Consider the following 13148-nt stretch of genomic DNA (forward strand, 5'->3'; position numbering starts at 1 on the left):
AATTACTGAAAAGGTTTCCGGTGGGATTTTCTATTGCTCCTAGAAGCAGCTAACCTTGAATCTGCAGTTGCTCTGACCATTGGCACAAACTCCAGGAAGCCCCTGTGGTATATGGTGCCGTTAACTGTCATATCCATAGGAAGGCACCCTGTATACAGCAATGCTTGACTCTATTCCTCTCCCAAGTGGATGACCAGTGTAGTGACTGGTAATGGCCAGCTTTGAGAATTCTTTTCTCTTCTTAAAAGAAGCCTTGCTTCTCTTACATAGGCTCTGGATGCCGGTGGATTCAGGTCACTTCTGAGGGTGTGGTGGTTTGAATGAGAATGGCCACATAGGCTCATATATTTGAATGCTGTCTCCAGTTGTGGACTATTTAGGATGGATTAGGAGGTGTGGCCTTGTTGGAAGAGGAGGTGTGTCACTGGGAGGTGGCTTTGAGGTTTCAAAAGTCCTTGCTAGGCCCAGTCTCTCCCTCTCCTTCTCCCTCCCTCCCTCCCTCCCTCCCTCCCTCCCTCCCTCCCTCCCTCCCTCCCTCCCTCCCTCCCTCTCTCTCTCTCTCTCTCTCTCTCTCTCTCTCTCTCTCTCTCTCTCTCTCTCCTCTCTCTCGTGACAATCAGCATGTAAGGTCTTAGCTACGGCTCCTGCTCCAGCTCCATGCCTGTCTGTCTGCCTCCACATTCACCACCATAGTGGTCATGGACCAATCTTCTGAAACTGTAATTAAATGCCTTCTTTTGTAAACTCCCTTCATCATGGTATCTCTTCATGGCAACAGAAAAGCAACTAAGACAAGGGGGAAGGCTGTTGAGATGTGTATACCTCGCTCACTCTGTGATCTTCAGCTTGAAACACCTCATCCTGGGGCACTTGGAGAAATGGCACAACCAGGGCAGAACTGGACTTCTTGTGTGGTGTCGGGAACTGAACTCGGGCTCTCATACGGCCAGGCACTGTTGTGTGGCTAGGCTACCAGCCTCCCACACCAGAACTGTACTGTTCAGATCTCCCTTTCCCATGTATTCACATGGGACACGTGTAAATACGCAACTCCTCCACACAGGGATGAAAAGGAATAACAAAGTTATCACGACTTATGCACCATGGTCATCAGCCGCAGCCGACAACATCCTCACACGGAATTAGAAAGTGCAATGTCCCTGGTAGTCATTTAGGCCCAGCCAACTGCGCTCTTGTCATTTGACTTTGGGCTGGTGACGAGCCAGGAACCATGCTGGACACCAGAGAAAGAATGGGGCTCCTGCTCAGCAAAGAGAACACTATACTATGACCAGCCCAGGTGCCCACAACAACTGCACAGGGCGTTCAAGACGAGCACCGGAATTAAGTAAACCCCACCCAGTTCAAAGGGCTGTTTCTCAGCAACTGCCTCCCTCTCTTTACGTCTCTTTACCTTGTTCTTCTGGACTTGCTTCACTCTCTGATTCTTTGGCCACAAAGATGTCTTTGATAGAAATTAGGTCATTTTTCAAGAGTTCTAGCTTTTCTCCATCCAGCGATGCTAAAAATGACTGAACCTGGAAAAAAAATAGGTCATCATCTTAAGTGTCATTGTTTCTCCTCGTGAACACAGACCAGGCTGGCCTCGAACTCACAGAGATCCACCTGCCTGTCTCCAGTTTTCCCAAGACTGGAGTTAGCGAGCAGCGGTGTGGGAGGTAAGAGAGAGTTGGCTCTGCACCCACCTGTTCAGAGCATCGGCTCCCTGGGCCTCAGACTTTTCATTCTTTTGCTATTGCCATTACAACTCAGTATATAGTCCAGACTGGCCTTGGACTGACTTTAAGGTCCAGGCTGGTCTTGAACTTGTGCTCTTTTTGCCTCAGCTTCTGAATTACTGTTATAGGAACAAGTTGCCATGCAGGACTAATTATCTTGTTCCTAAAGCAGGACCTGCACTTCCTTGTCCTTTGTGCGGTAAAGAACAAATATGAAGTAAATGGCACGGGTCAATGGGGGTGGGAACCATTTATCATAGTGATTAAAACACACTTTGACCTGCAGACAGCTCAAATATCAGTTCCTCATTCACTAATTGTTGACCCTGTATAATTTATATTCCTATGCCTTGGCTCTATCTATGAAGTGGGGGCTGTTTATATCTATCTTACAAGGTCACCTTGACCATTAAAGCAAAAGAACTGGCTTAAAACCTATGATGCTCAATAAATGAAATATCAAACACACACACATACACATAGCCATAATAAGTAATAAGTACTTATTAGACAAGGCTTACCCTAAGTTTACAAAAATGCCCAAGATACTTTTTCCGTTTCTGAGAGCGAAGAGTCTAGAGCAGTTTCTCAAACTGTGGGCTGCGTATCAGATATCCTGAATATCAGACATTGACATTACGATTCGTAATAGTCACAGAATTACAGTTAGGAAGCAGCAGTGAAATAATTATGTGGTTGGGGGTCAGCACAACCTGAGGAACTGTATTAAAAGGATACAGCATCAGGAAGGCTAAGAACCACTGCTGTGGAGGAAGGAAGAAGCCCAAATCAACCGCTATCAGCAGGAATAGATGTGGGGGAAGGGCACAGCAGGGTCACTCTGCCTTAGGGGAGCTAAGGAGCTGGGCAGGGAGAGCTTGGGAGAGAACTGACCTTACCCCTGCTCCCCTTTGGAGTCTCTCTTTTGACAGTACCCTCTGTGCACACTTCAAAACAAGTACAGATGGCCAGCCATCTTCTGAAGACTAATTTGAATTTCCAGATTGGTCACGGGGCATGAAATATCATATTAGAAAATGAGGTAAGGCTGTAAGTCTTTATTTTTTTCATTTTGCAAGTCAGATGCTGGAGGGAGCATCCGCAGAGGAGCTCAGTCCTCCCTGGTTTAAGTTGCAATGTTCATGTGGCAGTAGATCAACACACCAGGCTAAGAGTCAGGCAGGGCATGCAGGCTGACAGACTCCATTTTCCTGAGTGCTTAAGCACATCACTGGGTGCCTGCCCAAGGCTCTGGAGGATGCTTGGCAGGAGATCAACACGAAGCCCATTAGCCATGCAGTTTGGCAGGTAGCAGCAAATGTGCCCGCTCTATGGCTCCTGGCCAGTCCTTCTGGCCTTGGCCTTCTGAGAGCCTGCCTTTTACTAGGCTTCTCTTTCTCCCTCTGAGCCACAGTGATGTGCACTGAATTGTAGTTGGATTCAAGAATAAATAATAAATAATCATGCATTCTTCAATACTAAAGGAATGCTGACTGACTGCTTGGTACTAGGTAGAGTATTGTTCAGGGCACACGAGGATACATGGGGTGTCCGTGAAAAGGAAAAAATGCAACTGAGTGTAATGGAAACAAAATGATTCATTTTTCACATTTATTATGTATCACACTGCTGGGTCAGGCTTAGAACCAATCTGATTCTATTTAATATTATGTGTGTGTATGATGAAGGTGTGATATGTGTATGCACAATGACAGTATGTGTGTGCATGATGGTGTCGTGTGTGTGTGCATGATGATGGTGTGTGTGTGCATGATGGTGTGGTGTGTGTTGTGCACAATGAAGGTGTGGTGTGTGTGTGCACGATGATAGTGTGGTGTGTGTTGTGCATGATGAAGGTATGGTGTGTGTGTGCACGATGACAGTGTGTGTGTGTGTGCATGATGGTGTGGTGTGTGTTATGCACGATGAAGGTGGTGTGTGTGTGTGTGTGCATGATGACAGTGTGTGTGTGCATGATGGTGTGGTGTGTGTTGTGTACAATGAAGGTGTGGTGTGTGTGTGCACAATGACAGTGTGTGTGTGTGTGTGCATGATGGGGTGGTGTGTGTGTGCACGATGACGATGTGTGTGCATGAAGACCGGTGTGGTGTGGGTGTGCATGGACTGTTATGTTGTTATGTGGGTGTCAAGGTTTGATTATGTAGCAGGCACTTTTAACCACTGAGCCCTCTCTCCAGCACCAATTCTTCTTTCCTTCCTTTTTCCTTGCTGTGCCTGAGTCTCAGTCAATGAAATAACAGCGGACGCAATGAGCATCCTTTCTTGTCCACAGCTTTTGAATGGCAGCGTCCTCTCTACTTCCTCGGGTTAATGGGACTCAGAAGACCATAAAGCACTAGAGAATGGTGCCATCCAATACTCCTTTTAGACTTGGACACAGGGGAGTCCACAGGACACACGGGGTGCTTCCTCTTCCAGAGCCCTCCAGGTTACTGAGAGGGTCTCTTTCCTGAGCTGTGTTGAGGCCAGTGTGAACCCGGGTGATGACTAGAAGCAGGTGCTTGCAAGGGGATGTGGGTGGAGCTGGAACAATGGTATCTCCCTTACCCGTGCACAGCAGTTTGAGGCAAAAGACAGTGGGAGCCTTACACATGTAAGGTTGCCAGGTAAACATAGGCAACTTAGTTAAATTTGTGTTTCAGACACGCAATGATTATTTTCTTAGTATAAGTGTGTCTCGAATAACTTGTAGGATGTATTTACTGAGAGTTTGATTTTAGGGAGTCATCCTGTGAGGTTTTTTTTTCTACTGTTTGTTTTCGAGGTGGTTGAGACTTGAACTCAGGACCCTGCATATGCTAGGTAAGCTCTTTACCTCCCTCCAAACTACAAAGGCCTGAAGCCCTTTTCTCATTCACTTTCGTTCTCACATGTTTAATGTGTGTGTGTGTGTGTGTGTGTGTGTGTGTGTGTGTGTGTGTAAAGGGCAGAGATTTTCTCCCTCTGCCCCGTCGGTGCCAGGGATCAAACTCAGGTCACCAGTCTTGGCAGCAAGAGCTCTCACCCGATGGGCCATCTTGATGGCCCTTATTTTTAAGTTTAAATTGAATTTAAATAATTTCTTTTCAGTGCTAGGGACTGAACCCAGGACCCTGTGCATGATTTATCTCTGAGCTTTATCCTCCGTCATTTTAAAATTTCTTTTTCTCCACTTTTAATCTGAGACAGTCTCCTTATGTTGTCAAGGCTGGCCTTGAACTCACGCTGTAACCCAAACAAGCCTTGAACTTGAAACCAATCTGCCTCAGGCTCCTCAATGGCTGGAATTCAGGCCCATGTCACCATGCTTGTATCTATGGGGCACAGTGTGGGGACCTGACATGTGTACACACTGGGTGCATCATGCCAGTGAACTTATCTATGAATACATTGCCTCATGCCATTTTTGTGGTGAGAATGTTTCAAGTTTATGCTTCCAGCAATTTTGAAATATGTGCATTTCCATCGCCCACAGTCACCGTGCTATAAATACATCTATGGTAGCCACAGTGTGTCATTAGCTGTGCCTGAAGACCTCAATAAGGGCTCCGCTTGTATTCTTGCTGGGGGCCTGTGTCCTTTAAGCTAACCCCTGAGTACAGGAAGCCGCCTGCTGACCAGGTTCTCCGTTCTGGGCTGTCACAGGAGTGAAAACGACTTCTGCTCGGTTCACATAGATCTGTAGGACTGCTTATGACAGCGCCACTCAGAACTTTTTACAAGTTCTACATTTCTCCCTGAATGTTACAGAAAGCTCCAGGCTGGGGAAAGAAAACAAAGCTTGTGGAAACAATGCACAGAGAGAAGATACGGACCCCTCTAGGATGTTCCCCAAAGGCCCCTGAGTTGAAGGCTTGCTCCCTAGCTTGGAGTTACTGGAAGGTGGTAGAGCCTTTGGGGTTGGGGGTAGGGAGAGACCTTAGATCACTGGAGACCTATCCTTGGAGGGGACTGTGAGGCTTGGCCTTGGTCTCTTCCTCTTTTTTGCCTCCAAGGCCTGTGTGAGTGGGTCGCTCCACTCTCTTGTGCTGTCTCGCTGTATGGCCCAGAGCAACGTAGTCAACTCATCATAGATGAGACCTTATGAAGTTCACACCTGTAATCTCGGCACTCGAGAGGCTGAGGCAGGAGGATTGTTTGAAGAACCTAAGGGCTGTTTTGCAACTGAGGTCTGTGCTGGAACCAACCAGAATGTAACCTCTCTATTTTTGTCAGGGTAGGGTCCAGTCTCCTCCTGTAATGTTGTAAATAATAACAACAACAGATATTTACAGCATCAGAGCACATGTAAAATACAATGCTGTCAACATTATGTTTACTCAAACCCGCGGGGTGGGTGCGCTGAGCAGCAGCTAGCATTTACTGAGCACCTTGTTTGCACCAGGCATGCTGCTATGAGCTCTCATGCAGGCTATCTCACGGAATCCCTTTAGAAATCCTGCGGGGTGGGTTCTACCATCGTCATCACGTGAAGCAGATTGCAATAAGAGAGGTCCAAATTCCCACAGCCTCAAACTGACACATAATCACATAAAGGCTGATTCCAGACTCAGTTTTCACGGGGAGGATTTTGTGCTTTGGTGGGAAATTGCATTTTTATTTTTACTGGATTATGAGATTCTGAATGTAGGGAGCAATTTTACAACTGTGCAAATTGTGGAAGGCTGATGGCAGTGCAAAGTCATCTCTTTGCAGACACATAGCCGGATTTTAGGTGAGTTTTGCAGGCGGAGGGCAATTGCCCCCCCCCCCACCCCTGCCTGTTGGCAAGCTTGGGTCTATTTGCAACTATGATTCAACATTCTTCCTCTGGTTTTCTTTACAGCTGGCGATAACACCTGCCTGTTTTCCTCATTTAATTAATGAGCTAAATAAGATCTTTATTGGGTGCTTATTTTGTATCCATATGAGTCATGATTTTCATCTTTTTGTTTCATTTTTTTAAAAAATTATCCTTCAACAGTGTTTTTGCTTGCTCACTTGCTTTTTTTTTTTTTTTAATAGTTTAACTTTTTAATTCTATTTGTGTGCCCACATGGAGGCCAGAGGACAACCTGCAGGTATGAATCAGTTCTCCATCCACCTTGGGCATCCTGGAGATTGAACTCAGGTAGTCAGGCTTGGCAGCACATGCCTTTGCCCGTGGAGCCATCCTGCTAGCACTGTTGGCTTCTTTCCTGAGACAAGAGTCTCACGTAGCCTAGCCTTGCCTCCAATCCATAGCGAATTGTCTTCCTGGGGTCACGTGGGAGAGTATGAATGTATACTGTCTGTTTGGTGATCTAGGCTTCATAGGTTTCTCAGTGGGAGCATTTTCAAATAGGTCTTGGAGGGATGGCTTTGTCTTTTTTTGACCCAGATATTCTGATGAAGGTGACCACATAAGTAACACTGAACTCATGAAACAACACACACTCATGGTCCACAGTCTAACAGAAACACAAGCCATTCTGTCTTCAATGGGTAGAATAAAGGCACGGGCTGGTAAGGGATCTCTGATCTGGGAATGAGACTGCCAAAAAGAGGGCCTGGAAGGCAAGTTTAAGAGCAGCCTTTTCAGCCCTGAGGAGGGGTAGCAAATCAAGGACTCTTGATTTGCTGAGCCTTCAGGGCTGGGTGGAATTAACAGGTGAGGAAACTGTAAGCAGCTAGAGGGGACATCAAGCTGGACAGCGTGTGAGACCTCAGCATAAGTCATGAGGTGAGAAAACATGTTGTTTTGCTAAGGAAACGCGTCACCCAACAAGGCTGTTCAAATGACCCGTGTGATGTACCTTGCTCTCACTCTCATTGGACAGAATTTCCAAGGCTTCCAGGTGTGACAAACCTTGATATTCATCAAAAAGCAACCCGTAGTGTGCAGTCCTCTCCACTGTGAGCTGCTGGGCCAGCCTCTGCTTCTCCTTCTCCTTGGCCTCTCTCAGCATCTGCAGAGACACAACGGTCATGCACTAGACAGCTCCTCCCACGCTGCCTTCCTGTGCACGATACAGAGGTGGTGGGGAAGATGGACATTATCTGAAAAATCACCTTTATCACTTGGAATTTCTCAAAATGATTCTTTGTGAGTAGGTGGTAGTGGGTTCTCCTCCATGACCTCACTAGCTCTGAGTGAGTGGTTTGGTTTCCAGTACTAGGTATAATTTCCCTATTGTTGAGAGGACATCAGGTCCAATTAGAAAGCTGTTGGTTACTGCCTAGGTATCTGTGCCACTATTACACCCTTCCCCATGCTGGTCATTGCTTTAGTTCATAGGCATCAGAACTGGATAGGACTATGGGTGGCTCTTGTTCCTTGGAGGCTTGCATGGTGCCTTCTGTTACCATAAAAAACTAGTCCTCAGGGAGGAGGTTTTCAGGTTCCCCATGAAGTCTTATCACCATGGCTACCTAAACAAGACATGAACAAAGGCAACACCAATGGATATGCTAATGTGAAGGGGGAAAGCTCGTGGGGCCTCAACCCTATGCAAAAATCTATAGGCAACTAAGGAATGCTGAGAGAAATAGTCTTCCCCAGGGAAGGGCCCCCAAGTATCCCAAACGGAATGGTCAGACTGAAAACACATACATATACAGACTAAGCAGGTTGTGTTTATATACTTGGAAATTATACACACGCACACATTACAGTAATTAAGTAAATACACACACACACGTTAAGGGAATAGAGGCCACAAATTTGAGAGAGAGTAAGGGGCCCATGGAAAGGGTTGGGGGGAGGAAAAAAGGAGGGGAAGACAATGTAATTATATTTTATTTAAAAATACATTTTAAAAGAATGATAAATAGATACTAGATTGATACTGTTTACTAATATTTACCTATTCTGTTTCATTTCTCCTCTGAGCCAAACAAAGCAAGCCTACGTGCCTAGGAGTAAGAGCAAAAGGAAACACACAGGGGCTTCCGCTACCCACTGAGGTCTTCTCCCACGTGGTTGATTCTTTTCTCAAGTGTTCTCAAGTGTCCACATTTTCTATACTGACAGTTTTCAGTCCACTGGACATATAAAGTGAGGCAATGACTACTCCAAGGGATGGCTGAGGAGGTGATTATTGTAGATATGAGAGAGAGAACTGCCAGAGGCAGTGGACAAGTCCAGAGCCGGGAGAGGGAGTAATAGACAAACACGGCCGGCTGGTAGACTGAATGCAGCCACCACAGGAGAGTGATGGGGAGAGCGAGAGAGGAAGGAAAGAGAAACAGCAAAGAGGAGGGAGGGAGGGAGAGGGAGAGAGCGAGGGAGAGAGAGAGAGAGAGAGAGAGAGAGAGAGAGAGAGAGAGAGAGAGAGAGAGCGAGCAAGAAAGAGGAAGCAAAGAGCAAAAAGCGTGGCAGAAACGGCAGAAATGGCGGGGTTATACAGGAATGAGAAGCTGGAGGAAGGGAAGCCCCCAGGCTGAAGAAGTTTGGGGTACAGGGTGGGGAGGTGGGGTGAGAAGAGCTGAGAGGAGCCACAGGTACTGAGTGTGCCTGGAGGCCGGCATGCACTTTGGTATGCCAACAGCACCACAGTTAGCCTGACACTGGGAAATGCCAATTCTTTGCTATCTTACTGAGAATTCTGTGCCCAGGTAGATTTCAAAACAGAAAGAGGCTGGCCTGAGTTTCCTGTTACATTAAAAAAAAATTTCCATGGAGGAAGCATGAGGCATCTTCAATGAAAAGAGTTAACAAATGAACACCGAATAGAAATTGGCTTATAGATGTTTGGGCTGAATTTCCATTCACATTAATAACTTCTGTCTTTCCTTCCTCAATTCCCTTATTTTCTTCTTTCCTCTCCTCTCCCTTCCCTTCCCTTCCCTTCCTCTTCCCTCCTATTACCTACATTTGCAGTGTTGGGGATGGAACACAGGCCTTGTACATGCTAAGAAAGAGACACTCCCCAATCCCTCCATTTATTTTGTTGTTTAAATACAAAGAAGACAGAATGGAGTCTATCCATTATTAACAATATTCTGCACTTGCTTGCTTTGGTGCTAGGCATCTTTTATTTGATTTCTCATTAAGTTTACAAGGACATTAAGTTTATAGAGTCCTTTAATATCTGCAGAGAGCCCCATAAATACACGGGCCAAGGCCACAAGGTCACAGGGGGAAGATCATCCAGGAATGGAGGCTGGTGTTTATTATGTGCCAATAAAACAGGCAGCCTCATTTTCCTTTTGGGTTCTTAAGGTTGTTAGCCAAGAACTCGCTGGGCTGTGGGAGAAATTCTCTCTCCTGTCTCTCTTGAGGACTAAATTAGTAAGGTTCTGACTGTTAAGGTTTTCAAAATAACCCAGTGAAACCATCACTGGGAAGGTTTAAAACCTGTGATAAAACTCAGCAGCCGCCCTGACTTCAGAGCACTAGAGGCTGGGGTAGGGGTCATCCTATTGGCATTAGCTGACAATACCCAGAGGACCCATGCCCTCTCCAAGCTCCTTAAGCTGTGTGGAATCTGGCACACTTCCACCCAGTCTTCCCTTTGGTCCTCCTTCACTGGAGCTCTGACATAAACCTGCTCTGATGGTCCTCCCAGGCTCCACTGGTCCTCCTTCACTGGGGCTCTGACATGAACCTGCTCTGATGGTCCTCCCAGGCTTCCGAAACTTCCTGTTTTCTCTCAGATAGTAACTCCCTGAACATCTCAGCCCACCTCATGATCTACTCTGTGAGGAACAAGAGCGATTGACAGGCTGAAAGGCTCCCCGTCCTAGGCCCTCCCTCCGCCCCTCTCTTTTCACCAGAGTAGCCACAGTGATCCCTTCTGAGCCCAGGTCAGTTCCCGTCACCCTCCTCCCCCAGCTCACTGACAGCCCTGCAAGTGCCCTCCATGAGGCGCCAACATCTGCAGCCATTGCCACCCCTGTTCTCGTCTTTGACAGCTCCCACTGTGGCTCACTCTTCCAACTGCAGCGTCCTTGCTGGCCTTTGTGGGTGCTGGGCAACACATTTCCCTGCACGGTGCAACCTTTTAAATGTAGCTAGCCTGCAGCAGTGACCAAAAATATATATATATATATATATATATATATATATGGTAGTTTGGGAAAGGAACTCAGACCCGCTCTTCATTTTACAACGAAAGTAGCCAGAATTTGCCAGATTTCAGACTCAAGTTTTACTGCTCCAACATCATCATCATCCTCTTACCTAGAACAGAAGTCATACGTGTATGTACACGTGTGTGTCTTATCAGGGTCTGTGTTAGCTTGTGTAACTGTCACAGCATAGTTATCAGGAAGTATTGCTGTCACCTTGTTGCACAGGGGATAAACTGAGGCACAGAGCTGGAAAGCATGGAAAAATCTTCAACAGATTACTAAATAAGTATGCAAGTGTGACTAATATGCTGCCCTTCGGTGAGAGAGAGAGAGTGAGCGCGTGTGTGCGTGCGTGTGCGCATGCACATATGTTCCATCTACATGCACAGCAACATGCATACTCCTCTATCCAAATGCCTATTTATCACAATGTCTGTGTTTACTGACAGCGTGCACAAGGGACCATTAACAGTGCTTGCTCCCCACGAGGATTTCAGTGGACTGTGTCAGAAACTTAGCTTTCTTGCTACTTTTTGTGCCACTTAAGTTTGAAAGGGTGCTTTGAAAATCGATAGAGGATCTAGTCCAACCTGGGACAAGGAAACGGTTCTCTCCATCAGTGTCTTGGTGCGCTTAAACCCTGGGTCGCTTTCTGCGAGGACGTTCATGGTTTTCTTTCCAATGAATTCTAAAGCATCCAGACCTCCGCTTAAGACGCTTTTGCCCTGCAAAGGAGAAAACCACATGAGATTAGATTTTTCTACAGCTTGCTGTTTTGCAGCAGCCCGCAGTTCCCATGTACCCATCACTCTCTTCAAATATTAAAATCAATAGAAAACCACAAGTTTTCCACACCATAAGACTGAACATCTATATAAATCCTGTATTCTTTTTCCCAAAAAAACATGTGTTGTATAATTTGCAGAGTATGTGGTGTTATTAAAAAATGGTGCTGAGGGGGGAAAACAGTACACATTAGGGATTTGTGTCAGTAACTCTGGGCATATCAATAGGTATGTATCTAAGACATAAAATTAACAGATGACCCAATTGCCTTGTTCGTTTGAAAGAATTTTAGCATAAGTAACAGAATTATTTGGGGTGGGTTATTAAAATGTCAAATACTCAGACTGATTTAGATGATTTTTTAATCCAGGGCCCCGAAGCAGCAGCCCCTCAGGCTGTTTCAGATGGTTCCTGCGTACTTTCGGAAACCAGTGAACACCAAATATAATTAGTACATTAATGAAAGAAGACAGCTTGCCTTCCGTGGACCTCCAGCTGTAGAAATTGTTCTGTTAGCCAGGTATCACTCTGGAAAATCCCTTTGCCAGACATTGGCTTCCTCTTAGCCGAAATGAAAACAGCTGAGGTGCACACACACTGCTCAAATAAACAGAACCACGTTGCTCTGAAGCCTCCGGACAGGACTGCAGCAATACAACACGAATTACAACCTGCAGACACCTGCATTTTCCTCACCTTACACGAAATGCCAGATTTTATTTTTATATCATCTACATGTGCTTTTCAATCACCATAATTACTTAAACAGCAGTTTTCAAGCTTGCTGAATGGATTTACTTTATCAGACATTTCCATTTCCGGCATTTAGAATTTGTTTTCAAATCGATACTTATACGATGGAACAGATTTGTAAAGCAGACACTTTGAAGGATGCTAGGGGTTCAGTATAAAGTGTCCCCCACTGGCTCATGAACATCCTTGGTCCTCAGCTACTAGTGTTATTTGAGGAAGTTCTAGAAACTTCAGGAGGTGGAGCCTCATTGAAGGAAGTAGGCCAGTGTGGGGGGGTGTGTACCTTAAAGGTTATATTTGGGCTTTAATCCTTCCTCTTTCTCTGCATCCCGGCTGCCAGAAGGCAAAGAGCCCCCTGTGTTCTTACTCCCACTCCTGCAACGTCCTGTCCAAGCACGTGGGGCCGAGCAGCCGTGGCCAAAGCCTCTCAAACCACAAGCAAAATAAACCTTCTTCCCTGTGTTATTTCTGCTAGGCGTTTTGTACCAGCAACCATAAAAGCAGCTAATACAGAGGACGGTGGCTCCTCAGCAGCTCGTACTTTCTCACGCTTTGCTCTACGTGGCCCCCAACAGCCTGCCACGTGAGGTCGCAGAGAATAAAGTGAGAACAGGAAGCTATGTGCATTGCTGGACAAGGGCAAGCTTGCAGATGGGGTGGGGACTGTGGGAAGGGGGCCGTGCAGGTTCAGGAGGACACGGGAAGGGAGCTGAGGATGTGGATGGTGCACTCAAGAGTGGATCGATTGCTCAGGACTGGCAAGATGGCTCCGTGGGTAAAGGCAATTGTACTGTGTGAACCCGAAGACTGAGTTCCATGCCCAGAAGCCATATAAAG

At 46.3% G+C, this 13148-nt stretch overlaps 1 protein-coding gene across 1 annotated transcript in view; it reads right to left on the bottom strand.

Annotated features, from left to right (window-relative positions):
* Fam114a1 (family with sequence similarity 114 member A1) overlaps nucleotides 1-13148 on the bottom strand; it is a 68491-nt gene that overhangs the window by 18066 nt on the left and 37277 nt on the right. The window contains exons 6-8 of the mRNA XM_038326912.1: nucleotides 11363-11497; nucleotides 7514-7666; nucleotides 1415-1538 (exon numbers count right to left, since the gene is read on the bottom strand). Coding sequence (XP_038182840.1) covers nucleotides 1415-1538; nucleotides 7514-7666; nucleotides 11363-11497 — 412 coding nt within the window. The remainder of the gene's footprint in view (nucleotides 1-1414; nucleotides 1539-7513; nucleotides 7667-11362; nucleotides 11498-13148) is intronic.

Source organism: Arvicola amphibius, chromosome 1 (assembly GCF_903992535.2).
Source record: "Arvicola amphibius chromosome 1, mArvAmp1.2, whole genome shotgun sequence".
Taxonomy (NCBI): Eukaryota; Metazoa; Chordata; class Mammalia; order Rodentia; family Cricetidae; genus Arvicola; species Arvicola amphibius.